This window comes from Epinephelus lanceolatus, chromosome 8, assembly GCF_041903045.1.
Source record: "Epinephelus lanceolatus isolate andai-2023 chromosome 8, ASM4190304v1, whole genome shotgun sequence".
In the NCBI taxonomy this organism is placed as follows: domain Eukaryota; kingdom Metazoa; phylum Chordata; class Actinopteri; order Perciformes; family Serranidae; genus Epinephelus; species Epinephelus lanceolatus.
In genome coordinates, this window is record NC_135741.1 from 32,699,903 (window position 1) to 32,715,945 (window position 16,043).

The 16,043-nt window shown below is 40.4% G+C and overlaps 1 protein-coding gene across 1 annotated transcript in view; it reads left to right on the forward strand.

The window, feature by feature from the left end:
- The window catches only part of nphp4 (nephronophthisis 4), a 249,560-nt gene that overhangs the window by 230,981 nt on the left and 2,536 nt on the right, over positions 1–16,043 (forward strand). Inside the window, exons 25-29 of the mRNA XM_033629764.2 lie at positions 184–260; positions 572–657; positions 2,142–2,313; positions 5,786–5,965; positions 10,872–11,015. Coding sequence (XP_033485655.2) covers positions 184–260; positions 572–657; positions 2,142–2,313; positions 5,786–5,965; positions 10,872–11,015 — 659 coding nt within the window. The remainder of the gene's footprint in view (positions 1–183; positions 261–571; positions 658–2,141; positions 2,314–5,785; positions 5,966–10,871; positions 11,016–16,043) is intronic.

Consider the following 16,043-nt stretch of genomic DNA (forward strand, 5'->3'; position numbering starts at 1 on the left):
ACATATTTATGTGTATATGTGCATGTATGCATAAAAATGTCACATTAGACTTCTCCTTAATATCGGCTAGCTGTTAAAAACCGATAACAATCATAAATGCTTCAAACTACTTAAATACATCATCTAGATCTTTACTGTCTGTGCATTAACCATTTTTTCTCTGTCTTTTATTGGGCTAACCAGCTGGAGACCCAGATGTCAGGACTCACATTTCTGTACGCTGCAGTGACCCAAACATCATCTGCCAGACAAGGATGCTGGTTAGAGAAAAACATTATTTTCGTACATTTTCCATTCCCTTCTACAATAACCCACACTAATCATAGCAGATGATTAATTGCTAGAATGATAGCTTCACCACCATTTCCTGTTTGAAGGGGGAAAGCACTTTATTCTAGCTCACCTGTCATGAACTGCATGCTGTTTTGACACACAAAAGGCTTGCTCTTACACAGTGCCATGCACTTTTTAAGTGCTAATGTGAGGTTTCTTTTATTCCTGCCTCTTTTTTTTTTTTACCTTACCCCCTTCATTTTAAAGTCTCTCTGCCTTTTACTCTGTTTCTGTCTAGGTGCCAGGGGAGCCTCAGGATGTGTACTTGAAAGTGCCAGGGAGTCCCAGTCCGCACATAAAAATGTTCTTTGTGATGGTTTTTACGTATGTATTATTTACTGAGCAGGCATGCTGTACACAACGAATGCACACACACACACAAACACACACACAAACACACACAGCTTAGCCTGAAGATGCATTCTATTTTGGACTAATTAAATTGTTCATGCAGGCTTGAATTAATGAACTAATCAGATGGAGGTTTGGTGGTCTGACTGCCTGAAGTTACAGAACCCGTCCTCTAGTCTTCCAAATCTCCATCAGGGATATAATTTGTGGGTTTGTTAATAGGTAGGGCTAATGTTAGCCTCTCATTAACAGTCAGGGATTTATCAGTCAGCTCTGATATGATGGGTACAATACAGTTTTCACTGGTTACATATTTACTGCTGAAGTGATCTGTATTTGATTCCCAGTGGACACACATTTATGTTAACATTCAGTGTCTTCCAGCGAGGCAGATTGCATTCTCGTCCTCATAAAGCATTTGCAAATCAAATTCTTCTATCTGCCAATTAGTCAGCACAAGTGTGGACTGCATCATTTGCATGCTGGTGCACATACAGTACAAGGACATCCTCATGTGAGATTTTGATTAAATTCTGCCCAATCAAAGTCATACATGAATATGTACAGGCAATGGACACAATAACAAGAACACAAGCAACACTTAATTCAAAACACAGTGCTCATAGCAGAAGGCTCCATTATATACCTAGACACTAAGATCATCCTCTTAAGCTGAAATAATACGATCTGGTCCAGTGTTTTTCTTGGTGTCAATTAGTGTGTTGCAAGTAGAGATTACACATGAAGTTATTTAGGAATATGCAGCATGTGAGCACAACACAAATTCAAATAACAGAGTAGTTAAAAGTAGCAAGACTTGGCCACAAGACCAGCTAATAAATTCAAATTATCCAAACCAAGTGAATGTAGGAGTTTTAAGGTCCCTGGGGTGCTGGGTGGGGGCTAATCTTATGGGGTTTTTTTTCTTTTTGATAATCCAGCCTCGTTTCAGAGAAATATTTTAGGAAATTGTTAATAATTTATGGTGAAATAAATTGTTACAGGAAAACCTAGTGCAATCCAGTGTGAACATTTATGGCAGGGTAGCTACAACATGTAAAAATGCTGAATATCATCATAGCAGCCTGAGTGCAACACTTGTGATATTGTGTCTGCTGTCAGAAACCCACATCACTTGATTTCCAAATATCCCCAAATGCTCCTTGTGTGCTGTTGTCACAGAGGAGGGGCTGAGTAGGTGACTACATCGCCTCCCACTCACAGCTCTCTTATTCAGCCAGCACCCCTGAGACTGACTTCCCTTTCTTCTCAGCAGTGAGATGATGATGATGATGATGATGATGATGATGGTGGTGGTGGTGGTGGTGTTACTGCTGCTTTTTAAAATGCTTGCACAGCTGTAGATCACTGTGTATTCATGTCTGTCCTCATGCTGATTCCACTGTGTCTCCAGGGGGCTTCAGCTTAATTGTTCCTGATGATGTTTTTCTCTGTAGTGATGAGTGGATGGCGGCGCCCTCCCAGATCTGGCAGATTTACGTGCATTTCCTGGAGCGGGTGGATGTCAGCTGTGTGACTGGCCAGCGGAGCTGTCAATCACTGCTGCTGAGGGGGAAGCAGGCTGTTCGCAAGGTCAAATGTTTCTCGTCGCACCCCCAGGAGATTGAGGTACATATCTTCAAGAGTAACTTAACACCGAACCCACTCTCTCTGAGTTGGGTAATTATACAGTTACTCTATTATACTGTCAATTGATTGTGGCCCCAGCCTTTAGCCGCAGTTCTTTGGCTCTTTTAGCAGCAAATCAAGTAAGACTGCAATCTGTGACATTGCCTTGTACTCAAGTACAAAGCAGAATGGCATCTCACAGTCAGTTACCTACTCGAGACATATGTATATATCAAAACAGAAATCAGCTGTCAGCAGGGTGGAGAGTAGAGGTCTTCACTGTTTCTCGTTTTCAAGTAACTAGAACCTAACCTTGTACCTGAGTTGTGCCAGGACCAAATTCAGAGTAGGAGAGGGTCATGTTGTATTGTACTGTAAGTGTATCTATAGGTCTAATACCCAAGTAGATCCAAGCAGATCCTCACCAAGCTCTAATCCTGTGTGCCTAACAACTATAGCAGTAGAAAATGTTTTTTTAAGCAGATGGAGAGTTTGAAAAATGTGAAAATTACATTTATTGCTGCTTTTTAATTAGTGGAGCATGATGCTGCTGCCAGTGTTTGTGTTTTCTTTGTATTTGGGGCGACCACATTGTGGAACAGGTCTAATTATTTTTGGGTTTGTTTGGCTCGAGTCTGATCATCCTCAGGATTCTTTTGGATTATATTTTTTTATTGAAGATGTATCTACATATGTCAGGGTTTCATTATGGATATTTTGGACCCTGTGGTGGAGAGTTTTTCAAGACTGCCAGAAACACTGGAAACCCTTCCCAAATTCACAGTCTGTAGTAACACACATAGTTGTAATCTGTCGAGAGAACAATAGCAGTAGTTTGAGGTGTTAAGTGTTTGAGGCAAATCTACATCCTCCCCACCGCTCATACTGTATGTATTCCCGTGTTTAATCTAAAATGAGGCGTTCACTTTTCCCTTTGTTAATGATTTCTGTTTGTTTAATTGGGACAAAATGCGGCTGACACAAACGGGGAGCAACACAGAGAGAAGAGAAAAGCTGGAATCAAAACAGCTCAAATCGTACCTCAAATCTTCCATATCTAATGAGGTTTGTTCTTGACATATTTTTTATGTCTTAGCAATATTCAAACCACATATCCAAAAATGATTTCATGCAAATTGTTCTCTTAGCAGCGGGAAACAATGGAACAGCAACAGCCTCTTTTGTAATAACCCCAGGTTCAGACTCAAGTCATTATCAAGAATGTACAAATGCAGATTGACAGCATAATGGGTCTTTTCATGTCATTTCAATTCATTTTATTTTATTACATTCCCCCATTTACTTCCTGCAATCGTATTAGATCATGTTGGGACACAGTTTGACACCATCTGAAAAATTGGTTGTATCTTCCCTGAACATATGGAATTATGTTGCAGGAGTGTCAGATTGCCCTCTGTGTTAAGATTGTGAAGATCGTCTCTTATCCAAAACTGGGGGAGAGTGTTTGCCAGTGCTTCTTGGTCAGAGCGACAGTAAAGGGCATTGCCACGGTAAATGAGCAAGAAACAAATAAGTTGCGTGATAGATAGACACATTAGTTAAGGCAATATCAACAAATGACATTCATTTTAATTATTTAATTATTGACAGTGGCGCTTTTTGTACAGTTGGTTTCTTCGTCCTCTGGCATGCGGTGCATTTTGAAGGTCAGAGTACTTTTCTTTCTTGCACAAGATTCTCCGCTTTTGTCAAAGAACGACCTATATGAGGATAATTTATTCCACAAATAGAAAAACCTTTAAAGCAATAACACTCAAAGGACAAGTCACAAACAGCTTGGAAATCCAAACCAAACCTGAGTATAATTCCATTTCATGTGACACACATCAAAGTGTTAAGTTGATACTTTAATGTCCTGATAATGGCCAAGCTGTCACACTTAATAGTTTGTTCTAGACCAGTTGTGAAGATACTTTATGACAAACTGCAAAAACAAATGAGTCCCAAGTGTTTGTGCGTTGCTATAAAATAATGTACCTGTGTCTGTCAGCACCTCGTCCGCTTGTTGATGTTTCCTTTAATGAATTATAAAGCTGATTTCAGATTTAACACTCATAAAATAATAATTAAAGGTGTATTTTTGTTTGTAAATTTTACAGCTTTGCAAACTTTAGTTTGAAGAAAACTACTTACATGATCACATCTACCTAAAACCTTCAGAAACACAAGTTATGCCTAGAACATAGCTGAACTTTATTACACTAAATGTCAGAGAAACACACACGCAAGTGCCGGAGTTTCCTTCATCAGAAATGTTTAATAACATGGAAATGTGCTTTTCTAATAGAAACAGTTCCATTTATATCACTGTAACATCTCTTTTTCCTCTTCTATAGAAATATGTTAATACACTGTAGGCTATATATATTAATATATGTTTCCTATCATGAACCCACACAGACCGGCGGGTCTGTCTTCTCTCCTTATGTGCTTCAGCCCCCCCTTTATCCAGAGAAAATACTTTACCTTGCGCCTACCTTTTTTCTTCCGCTGATAATCTGTATCATAGCAACGAGACACCAAAGCATCTCAGCTGAAAAAAACACTGTGTCTCCAAAGTGTTCTCGAGTGTTCCCAGCGTTACCTGAGGAAGCTCTGGCGTTTTCAGCCGGGAAAAAAACGCCTTGGTGGACACAGGACCTAAAGACAGAATTGCATCGTCTGACAAATTTAGGACTGTGTTTCATTTCATCACTTTTTAAATTAACTACAAAATATGTTATGCGAACCTTAAAAAATGTCTTTTTGAGTAGATTGCATCCATTTCATATTACCTACTTATATTTAAAAAAACAAACAAAAGTGATGGACTGTCGCTGTCACTGTAGGTGCATACAGTACAACCCAAATGTGTTTTCCCCGATGAAATAGGGTACTGGCTGAATGAGTAACAGATTTATTTTTTTTTTAAAGATTTCACCATATGCATCAACGCCCGCTTTGATCTGACTCGCGGCAGGTTAGCTCACTGTGGAATGCATCTGAGGAGTCTTATAAAACCGGATAAAGCTCACCGCCAGAGAGTAGCTTTGCTTTTCTCAACAGACTGAAAAGGAGCCACACAGTAAATCTCATTCTCACATCCTTCTGTCTCTCTGTCACTTCTCTGCCTCTACTTTCTCTCATTTTATTGTCCGCCCCCTTCTCTATACCTTTTTCACTGAACCTCATTCGCCCTTTCTTTCACCCACTCTCTCCTGAAATCCGTACACCTCCTTTATTTTCCTCTGACGCTGTTAACCACCTTTTCCCATTAATTCTGTCCTTTTCTGTGACTTTTTTTTTTACCTCTTCTTATAAAATTGCCTCTCATCTCTTCCATACTGTGTCACACTCATTCTGTCACTTTGTCAATGCCTCTATTTCTCATCCGTCTCTCACTCTCACAACCCATCCAATCAACATCTCCACGCTGTACTGCCCAATTCAATCACCCTTACCTTTTCTGTAGGTGGACCCAGAGGGTGTGTTCGTTTTGCCTCCTGCAGCGGTGCAGGAACTCCAGCTAAAGTTGCAACCATGGCGAGCAGGAAGCCGCTTCTTGTATGTGAACGCAGTGGATGTGGAGAACCGGCGGTTGGTTACTGCCTGGCTCCTCTGTCTCAATGTCCACCGGCCTGTACTGTCCAAGGTATGAATAGTTTACTTTTTGGCTACTTAAAATGGTAATTATCTGTCCATCTTTGGTATAAGCACTTGCACTGCCCTCCTCACAGATCAAACAGTGTGACAATCATTCTCCAATTGGTGAAGCTTTGGTCACTGTTAATAATTTCTTCACTGTTCCAGCATAAGGTACCAGGTTTCTGTTGAAAGAGCGCTGCAGTGTCAAAGTCACAGACATTTTTATTGCAGCCTTATTCATCAGATACAAATGATGTAGCTGACACAATAAGATAGTTTCCTTTAATTCAAGGTCTCCTCCCTTTTGTTAATAGTTTTGATCCTTTACAGATTTTTAAGTAAAAATCCTGCTTTGAAAATGTCACTTAAAGCAGCTGTGTGGAACTTTTCGTTTTCGTTGATTATAGCGCCCCTTTGGTCGAAGCGGTATGACACCCACAGCCTGGTGTCATAAAATTCCGACTGCAGCCGGAAATTACCGCATGCATTTGTTTTGGAGAGCGAGAGGATTAACTAACGTCAGGTCAGTCCAAGTAATTAGTGGAAACAGCAAAATTACTCAGTAAATTCTCCTGTCGTGTTTCTGTTCAGATCTAATCTAATCTGTTGTGTATTTTGAGCTACTAAGGCTACCGTAGTAGTGTGAGCCTCAAGTTATTCTGGGTAATGTAGTAACTGTTGTTGTGCTACTGGAAACAATGAGAAGCAGCCATGTACGTTCGGTGTAAGGAGAAATAAACAGTTAACAAGTCATCTGCTGAGTCCGCATTATTATGTGAAAAGAATACTCTGACAATTTGGGAGTTATGCCCTTTCTCTATTATTTTCATATTGAGACAGCGGTTAGCATGGCACTTGTAGGGGGTCAGTACATCTTGCGCGGAGGGATACACCGGTGAGCAACAGCTGCAGCTGGCTCTGGGACAGGTACGCTAGGTCACTCGGTAAAAGCAAACAAAAACATGACACGGACGATATTACTGAAAGCTGTCCATCAGTTCCTGCAGGCCTGGGCATTTTTTCCAGTTCATCTTAGGAACATGAAAAAAAGTTTCAGTCACTCCAGGATTAGTGATTGCTGCAAAGTTTTCATTCCTTGTGATGCACTCTCTGCGGCGCTTTTCCTCCTGATGATATATCTCCCCAACGATGGTAGCACCGAATCCCATTCTGTGCAGCAAAATGGGAGCGGAGGATTCAGCCTCTCTTCTCGCCCGCTCAGCATCCAACACATGGAGTTCCTCATCTGTGTACTCCGGCTCAAACAGGTATGGCTCTGGATCTGTGTCCGCTACAAGAAACTCTTCAAAATCGTGTTCAGAGTCGTCCATTGCAGCTACTTAAATCTGGAGATATCGCTAGGCTAAATAAACAGCTGAGTTTTGTTTACAAGCTACGTCTGTGCCTGCTCACCGGTGTATCCCTCCGCGGATCACAGTGCAGGATGTACTGACCCCCTATAAGCGCAATGCTAACCGCTGAGACCCAGCCACTGGACATACAGACACAATAAAGATATCGATCATGTTGTCTCAATATGAAAATGATAGAGAAAGGGCATAACTCCCAAATCGTCAGAGTATTCTTTTATGTGAAGATACACAGTGAAGACATAACATAATCCTAACACAGCAAAGCTGTTACCTGCAGCCTTCACTTGCAAAGCTAATGCTGCTAACGTTAGGTCAGTCCAAGTAATTAGTGGAAACATGCTAACATGCTAACGTTACACACAAATTAGTAGGAAAGTAAGACCTGTTCATAAATGTTCTGGTGTAGTTCTGAATTTCTTATAAACTGAGGACAACTGCCTGCTGTATATTTGTGTTCATGGCCTCAGTCACAGATAATTTTACATGATGCTCCTTCGTTATCCGCCATGACATCAAAAGTACAACCAAGTCCTCATAGATACATCTCTGGTAAAACTGCTAGGTGTTATGTGTTCAGCAATGCCCGTTGTGTACTGCTTACTCGAAGAACACTGTGAACACGGCTCCTTCTTCTGTGGTTTAATTGCTGCAGGCGAGCAGAATCACTACGCTAAATAGCCATATAGAGAAAGGCTTTTTTGTCGCTGTTGGGTTCAAATAAATATGCGGATCTTCAAGGGGGGTGATACGAACTAGGGACAGTTTTATTAATGGTAAAAAGTTCCGCACAGCTGCTTTAAGTAAAAAAATGAAAGTTTGATCAGGAAAATTAAAAGTACTCAATGTAGAAAAATGTGTCCTGTGCCTGTTGTACTATTACATATTATATTATTAGATTATTATTTCTCATGCATCAATGTAAAAGCAGGATTTCACTGTTGGCTGAGGTGGAGCTCAGTTTTAACTATTAAGTGATGATTATTTCCAATATGAATCATTCTGCTGACTGTTTCTCCATTAACTGATTGTTTGAGTGGTTTGTAAAAATGAGTACAAACTAAAACATTTTAAAGAAAACACGCAGCAAATCCTCAGATTTGTGAAGCTTGAACCATGAAATGCTTTGGCATGAAAACTAACCAGACCATTAATATGTTTTTTAATAAATTTTCTGTCAACTAATTGATTCATTGACCAGCTGTTTCACCTGTACTTGTATGTACTGTTGGGGACTTTAATTTATAATGAGACATCATATTAGAATAGACTTAGACAGTATAATAGCTCCCCTTTGAAATGTAGTGCGATAGAAGTCATGAAATGAAAAGCATACAAAGAAAAGACCCAAGTAAAATACAGGTACCTCAAAATGTAGAGTATATTAGTAAATAAATAAATGTAGGACTTAGTTACATTCCATCCCTGGTCATTACATAATAATGCACAAACTGAAGGAAGTGATGGGATTTCATTTTTATTTCATCTATGTAGCAAATATATTGATTGACTGATTGAGCGTTTGTAGAAGGTGCTTGATGCTCAATGAAGTACTTTTGTGCATAGTTGGCAAGCTACTGTGTCTCAGTGTTGCCAACTTAGCGACTTTGTCACTATATTTAGCGACTTTTCAGACCTCTCTAGCGACTCCTTTTCAAAAAAGCGACTAGCGACAAATCTAGCGACTTTTTCTGATGTTATTGAAGACTTCTGGAGACTCTGTTGTGAGAGCACGTATCATTCTTATTCTTCTCAACGAGCAGCGGATGCTGCCGTGGGCTCCCCTCTCGCCCCAAAGCACTCACAGATGGCCCAGTCCTCCCTCCCAGCAGCAGTCAGATCAGGAGACGTTAACCCCTCGGCGTCCACACTGCAAGTGAATCGCACATGCGCGTAACCGCCGCTGGCTGATCCCGACCTGGTTTACAGTCAGGGCGGGATGTAAATGTAAAATTGTCTTTGTCTAATATAAATTACTGAAAGAAGGTTCATTTGTAGTTCTAAACATATTCAGGTGTTTTTTTACTCAGTTTTTGTCTCTCCCACGACGTTATTCCTCTCTCCTACAGCAGCCATTACAATTACGTGCATATGGACAATTGTGCAAATTAGGTGATGACGTCATTTAGCGACTTCTAGCGACTTTTAGGACAGCCAATAGCTACTTTTCTTACTGAGGAGTTGGCAACAGTGCTGTCTTGTCAGATAATAAGTAACATGCTACTTAGACGCTAACATGCTCCCACTGGCCAGTTACAAACTCTCAATTAGCAAGCTAGCTTGGTTGCTAACAGGGCAATATGTTTCCACAATTTAATAAAAAGAAGTATTTGTTCCATCTAAGAAATATTTGTTCCATCTATTCCTGTCTTACAACTGACTCCGAGTCGTAGAGTAGCATTGTTAACACAGTTTGAGATTGGTCAACTGCACAAACTGCATATTAAAGTTCCTCATTCATTAAGGTTTTGCTTAATATCGTGTTGTTTTATCTCATTTCACCATTAGTTTGGGACCCCCAGACTGAAAAGAGAACTTCATTTCACACATTAAGGCCTGTTCATATGTCTTGGAGAGTACTACAGCATATATGAAAAAAAGTTGTATAAAGCTTTTTGCAATTCAAGAGGGAGCTGCGTGAAAACTGATGAATTGCCTCAGCTGACTGTAGAGACTGAAGACTTCATGTTAGAAAATGAAAAAAATCTGGATGTGTGGTGTTGGAAAGAAGTGGAGTTGCATTGTGGGTAGTGCCTGCGCCAGATTTTGGCAATGAAGATGAATAAGTAGAGTAAAAAAAGAGGACATCTCGAGTTCTACTGCATCAATTTTGATCCCTTTAGGATCTGATCCTTTAGTGTTCATCGTGACTCCAACATGATATAGTAGTACAGAGCTTAATCGGTGGAGTACTCTTATGTAGTAACTGCCAACATGATTTTAGATTTAGCTCCTGCTGCAGCTCTCATTTTTCACTTATCAAGAACAGCGATATGATGGACAACTCCCTGTAACGTCAAAGTCACTGGTGACTCAGAGTCCCATTCAGTGCTTATTGAACCATCTTGGTGGTTTCCTGGGTCAGCGGGACATTCCCAATCTCTTCATAGCTAGTGTCAAGAAAAGGCTAAAGACAGCTGATCTCAGGTTGACACTCAAAGCCAATAACTGCTGTCTGCCTTCCCAACCCGACTGATCAACTATTGAAGGTTATGTTCACATTACAGCTAAGTGTCTAAATGAAATGTTTTCCTCTCATTTGTGATGCAAGCTGATGGTGTTGCTATTAGCCGAAACCCCAGAAATAAGTCCAGTTCTTTTTCTAATCTCCATCATTCACATATGTCTTAGGAAAGTGTGTCTCAAGGCACGCAACACCCAGTGTGCAAATTGGACACCCATAATTTAACAGTCCTCTAAAAATCTGATATCAGGAAGTGTGATTTTTCAGAAATGGTTTAATGATTTAGTAATCAGCAATGGCACTAACTGTCTATGTGTGTGTGCGTGTGTGTGTGTGTGTGTGTGTGTGTGTGTGTGCAGGCATTTGAAGTGTGTGTACCAGTCAGTGGTGGCCGTGGCAGCTCCAGGAAAATCACTTACACCAACCCCTACACCAGGGGCCGCACGTTCCTGCTTCGCTCTGACCATCCGGACCTGCTCCAGTTCAAAGAGGATAAATTCCAGGTGAGATAAGACAAGAAGTTGTGCGGTTCTGTTTCTCTCATTAAGCGTAAAATCAATACTTTAATTAACACCTAGATCTACAGGGAACCTTCCTCCATGGGCAAAAGCTTGTCTTTGTTGTTGAGGGAAATTAAAACCTGCATCAGTACAGGTAGTTTTATGAGATTAATGGTGTCTTGTGTTGTAACTACTCTGTAAATAATTAGCATAAGCTATAGTGGGACTGACCAATGGCAGGAATCCTTTTTGATCAGCCTTTTTTAATCCTATTCAAAATAAAATTATTGAAATAACAACAAATACTTGCAACACTTATTCCAAACGTAATAGGCAGTTTTAAAGACATATTGATAGCTACTTTTAATGTCTATTAGTTAAAGTTGGAGACTGCGTGGTTATACGCTGACCTGTAGAAGAAGTTCTAGAAACCTCAGAGGTGATGTTCGCAAATAATGGTACATTAACAAATCATGGGAAAGTATTTTGTTTGGGGCTATTGTGCCTTGCTTCACTTCATTACATCACATCTATATGTAAAAAGTTACTATTCAAATAAGTTTGTAACAAGTTGAAATTCCCTTTGAGTACTCTGCCAATATCTAATTCTGTTATTCACATAATGTATTCCCATCATGCAACAGAGCAAATTATTTGTTATCAGTGAGTCGTCTTTTCACTGTCTGAAAGTCAGTTTTTGATGCTTCCAATGGCTTTGTGTGAGTGGGACTGGGTTCCTCCTGTTAAATAGTTTTACATTCTCCCCTCCTCTCTTCAAAGTGACACCATAAACTTTTTAGTTTTTTGTTTTTTTAAGCCACTTAACAGACAGAAAACCCACTAACACCCACTAATGTCCGGCTTTTGTCTTTAGTGGGCAAGGTTGCAATCGACATTCATTCCTGGGCAGTACCGCCAAAATGGCTTTTTTTCAGTAACGAGTAGTGTAAGGCACTACTGTCCCTAAATGCAGTAATCACATTACAGTTACTAATCAAACACTTAAGTCATTACTTGCATCACATAAATTCATCATTAGATCTTCCCCTTACTTAAGAGTTAGTGACGACGGGCTTCAGGCTGTTGCCAACGGGTCGTCCTCCGTGTCCAACTGGTCAGTGGCGAACACAGATGCGGGGACGAGCCAGAGGATGGCAGAGTTTCTGCCGCAAACAAGCACCAAGACCTGGGGAGACATGGGAGCAGCTTCATGTGTTTACAGCAGATAGCAGGAGTGAGGACAGACGTCTCACTCTGCTACTCTGTGCACAAAGGGACCGCACACTTCAGTTTATAATTATAACGTCCATTGTCCTACTAAGTATTGATAACACGCTTAGTATTTTACAAATTCGAGGGTTTTTTTTTGTTATTTGATGAACGTGGCACTGATATGCAAAAATGAACTAAATGACTGTGGGGCAGTGGGCAAGTAATATAATCATGACACCTTTACACACGGTAACCACCCCCCGCCTGGCATAACAACTTCTCTGACGGAAACCCTGCAAATACTTACGGAGAGAAAGAGGGAAGTCTGCTTAGGGGCCTACCTTGTGAACCAGCTGTGCAATGAACGAGAAGCTCTGACCTGACACCTCATGCAACAGCCTAATAGCATAATGGATTTCAGTCATCGCTACAGTTACACTGATGGGAGAAAACATGCATTTATACAAGTGAGGGGGGCACAGTGAATGAAGTGGGGGGGGGCACCGCCCCCTGGTGCCCCCTCCTGAAGCCGACTCTGGGTATATCCATCTAGTTAACTATACCTACCTCAGGATTGTTACACATATGTAAGGTTTAATGCTATATCATTAACTGGAAAATTACGTGACAATGCATTTCAGGCAATTTTACAGAGTAACTAGTAATGTAACAAGTATTGTAACTAATTACTTTCTCCAGGGAGTAATCAAGTAAAGTAAGGGATTACTTTTTTCCTAATTAATGTGTAATGTGTAATACATTACTTTTTTGAGTAACGACCCCCAACACTGTTCGTGGGACACATTCTGCTGTAGTCATGGGTATTTATCAGCTCAAGCTCCGATCAGCAGTGTTGGAAACATGACACCTGGGTAGTCACAAAAATGTTTGCCCTTTTTCCTGCTCAAACCTCTGGGACTCTTTAGCCCCTTTCCCACTGGACAAAAAAACACCCTTGGTAAAATTACCTTGCAACAGTCGCAAGTATATATCAACCCTAGCACTGATCAGCTTTGATTGGCAGTGATAGACAAACCACACCCGGGTGGACGTGCTAATAATAAACAAAATACTGTCTATCTCTGTCCAAGCAGCGCCAGAACATTGTTCCAAATTTAAATGCCACTGAGTTTGAGAGAGAGACTGAATAAGTAAGAGATAAAAAAAAAAAAGAATTTGCCACCTTAACATTTTTCACTAGCCTCCATGCTGCTTTCTACTGTTCCTGTATCCTGCTTTCTGGCCTGCCAGTGATGCCGAATCTGAAACACCAGGAAAAGAAAACAGAAAAGCATACTCGTCTGCGACATAGCTGTGTAGACAGCAATGGGAAAGGAGACTATTGCCTACTTTTAAACGATTTTCCAACATTTAAACCTGCATACATGTGCTAATTTTGATGGAAAAGTGGTATGTGTCATCTCAGCCAAATTAGTTTCAAATTAGTCGGCACAAGGTTTGAAAGAAAAAATTGAAAAAGTAACAGGTGATAAAAAGAAGCAGCCACTGTAATATTTTTTTCACTGGTCTATGTGCTGCTTTTTACTATTTAATAGCATGTTTTTGGTGCATTTGTGATGTCAAACCTGACACACCAGAAAAAAAAACAAAACAGAAAGGCATACTTGTCTACTAGCAACAGGAAAGGAGTCTATTGCCTATTTTTAGCGTGTTCTCCAGTGTTTAAAACCCCAAATATGCACTACTGTTGGTATTGTTACACATTAAAACCCTTTTAAAACAGGCTTCAGGCTACAGTTTATACACTGACAATAGTTTTTGATGATTACCTCAATAATAAATGATGCATTTTGTGTTAACAAAACAGAAAGACACCAAACAAACATATGACAACCTGCTGTAGTACAGTAATTAAAATTAGATAAGTGCAGCTGTAAAGTATTTGTTAATCACATTGATCTTAAAATGAGACACAAACATGTTTCTATATGCCTGGTGAACAATCAGCTATACAACTTTAAACCTTGTTGCAAATATAGCTGCTGAAAACAGTCTCTATACAGCCTGTATAGTACGAGCAGCAGCAGCAGCAGCTTGATTCCTCTGTCTGTGTTCACACAAGATGCATTCAGGCACAGCATTGAGTGTAGGTTACCTGTGTTTTGGTAGCGTTCAGAGCACAACGCACAATCGCTGTAGTTAGTTACACACATGAAATGGAACAGAGTAGACACGGAAAAAACATCTTAAATGCCTCCTGTGTAGACATGTCTGTACTGTTGGTCTTGGTTCTGGTGGACATTTAAACTGTGAGAGTTACAGTATGACAGAGCTGTACTGCAGCCAGAACATGACGAGTTAGACATTTTAGTATTGGATTATTTCAACAATGTCATACGCTGACATTTCCTCCCGGTATCAGCCTCAAAATCAGTTTTGGTGCACGCTCAGCTAAAATCATGAATTGGCTATGCTGCAGCATCACTGACTATGCATCACAGCCACAGTGCACTGTGCACACTGAGACTGGAGAAAGTTTCGACCGACATGCTGATTGTAAAAAATTATAAGTTTTGTGTGGAACAGAAACCTTGAGTCTCACCAATCAGATATACAGGAATGTTTCTGACTTTCCCCTCATCTCGACAGGTGAGTAAAAGACATCGGTGAATCCTGGTGGTGGCTATTTATTCCTCAGCTGTTAGATAAGTAAATGATTTCCTTGTTTGCCTCCAGACCCAAACAGGAGGAATGTAACAGTAATTACAGCTGTTGTTTTATTGTTATGTTGTCTACCTCAGTGTCTCTAATAGCTCATTCACTCACACACAGACATGAAGCATCGGAGTCACTGCCATCATTGCCGTTCATTTGCTGAGGTGTGATGAAATGACAAAACAAATGGGAAACCAGCATTTTAAATTAACAAATAAATGAATGAGACGCAAAGGGAGTCTGTTTCCACATCAAGTATTGAAGAGTCTCGCTGCTGCTGTCCTGAAGACACTGCATCAATGAGACAGGAGAAGGTGGGCAAAGTGAAAAACAGCCCATTGTTTTTTCCATCTTGTCAGCGAGGCACCAGGTGTCTTATAAAGAATTTACTGTGCCCGCAGCATTAAGCAAATTTGGAGACACTTTTCTATTTTTTTGACACAACTACCTCACAGTGATAAAACCAGCTGTCAGGTGTGAAAGCAAGGCGGAGATCAATACTTTGATGCTTTTGGGGAAGATTACAGAATAAATCCCCCAAATTAACCCACATATCCATTGCTGGCTATTACAGAAAATACTAGAAGACAGCTCTGGTCTAATGGAGATACTGGGAATGATGGGCAGATTGTTTCTTTTCACAGTAACAGTTCCTTTGAGTCGACACCTAATTGTACGAACCTCTCAAACCTGTCCAGTTTTAATACTTCTTGCAAAATATGGTGTCACTTTCTCGATGACACTTTGTTATACTGCCTGCACGTTGGACAGCTCTTACTGCCTGGCTCACATAACTTCCCTTAAAAGCATTGCCAGTCATCATGTATGAGTTTACATAATTAAGATGAAATATTCATTTTAATGCACTGATTCAGCAGCTCGCTTGTGTGTAGGTAGGCTATTTAAGTTCAGTATGATGTTACAGAAATGTATCTGACCAACGATCTGTATTTATGGGGGAAGTGGCAGTCGTCCCACTTACCTCCACGGTCTTGTGCTGCATTCATGTGCTGTCTGAATAATTTGAAAAATGAGTTCACGATCATATTTTATGGCTCTGTTTCCTTTGCTCTTTGTTAGCAATGTGATAAAACTCTCTGTGCAATAAAACACATCTTCTTTGTGGCATCCATGTTGTCTCCA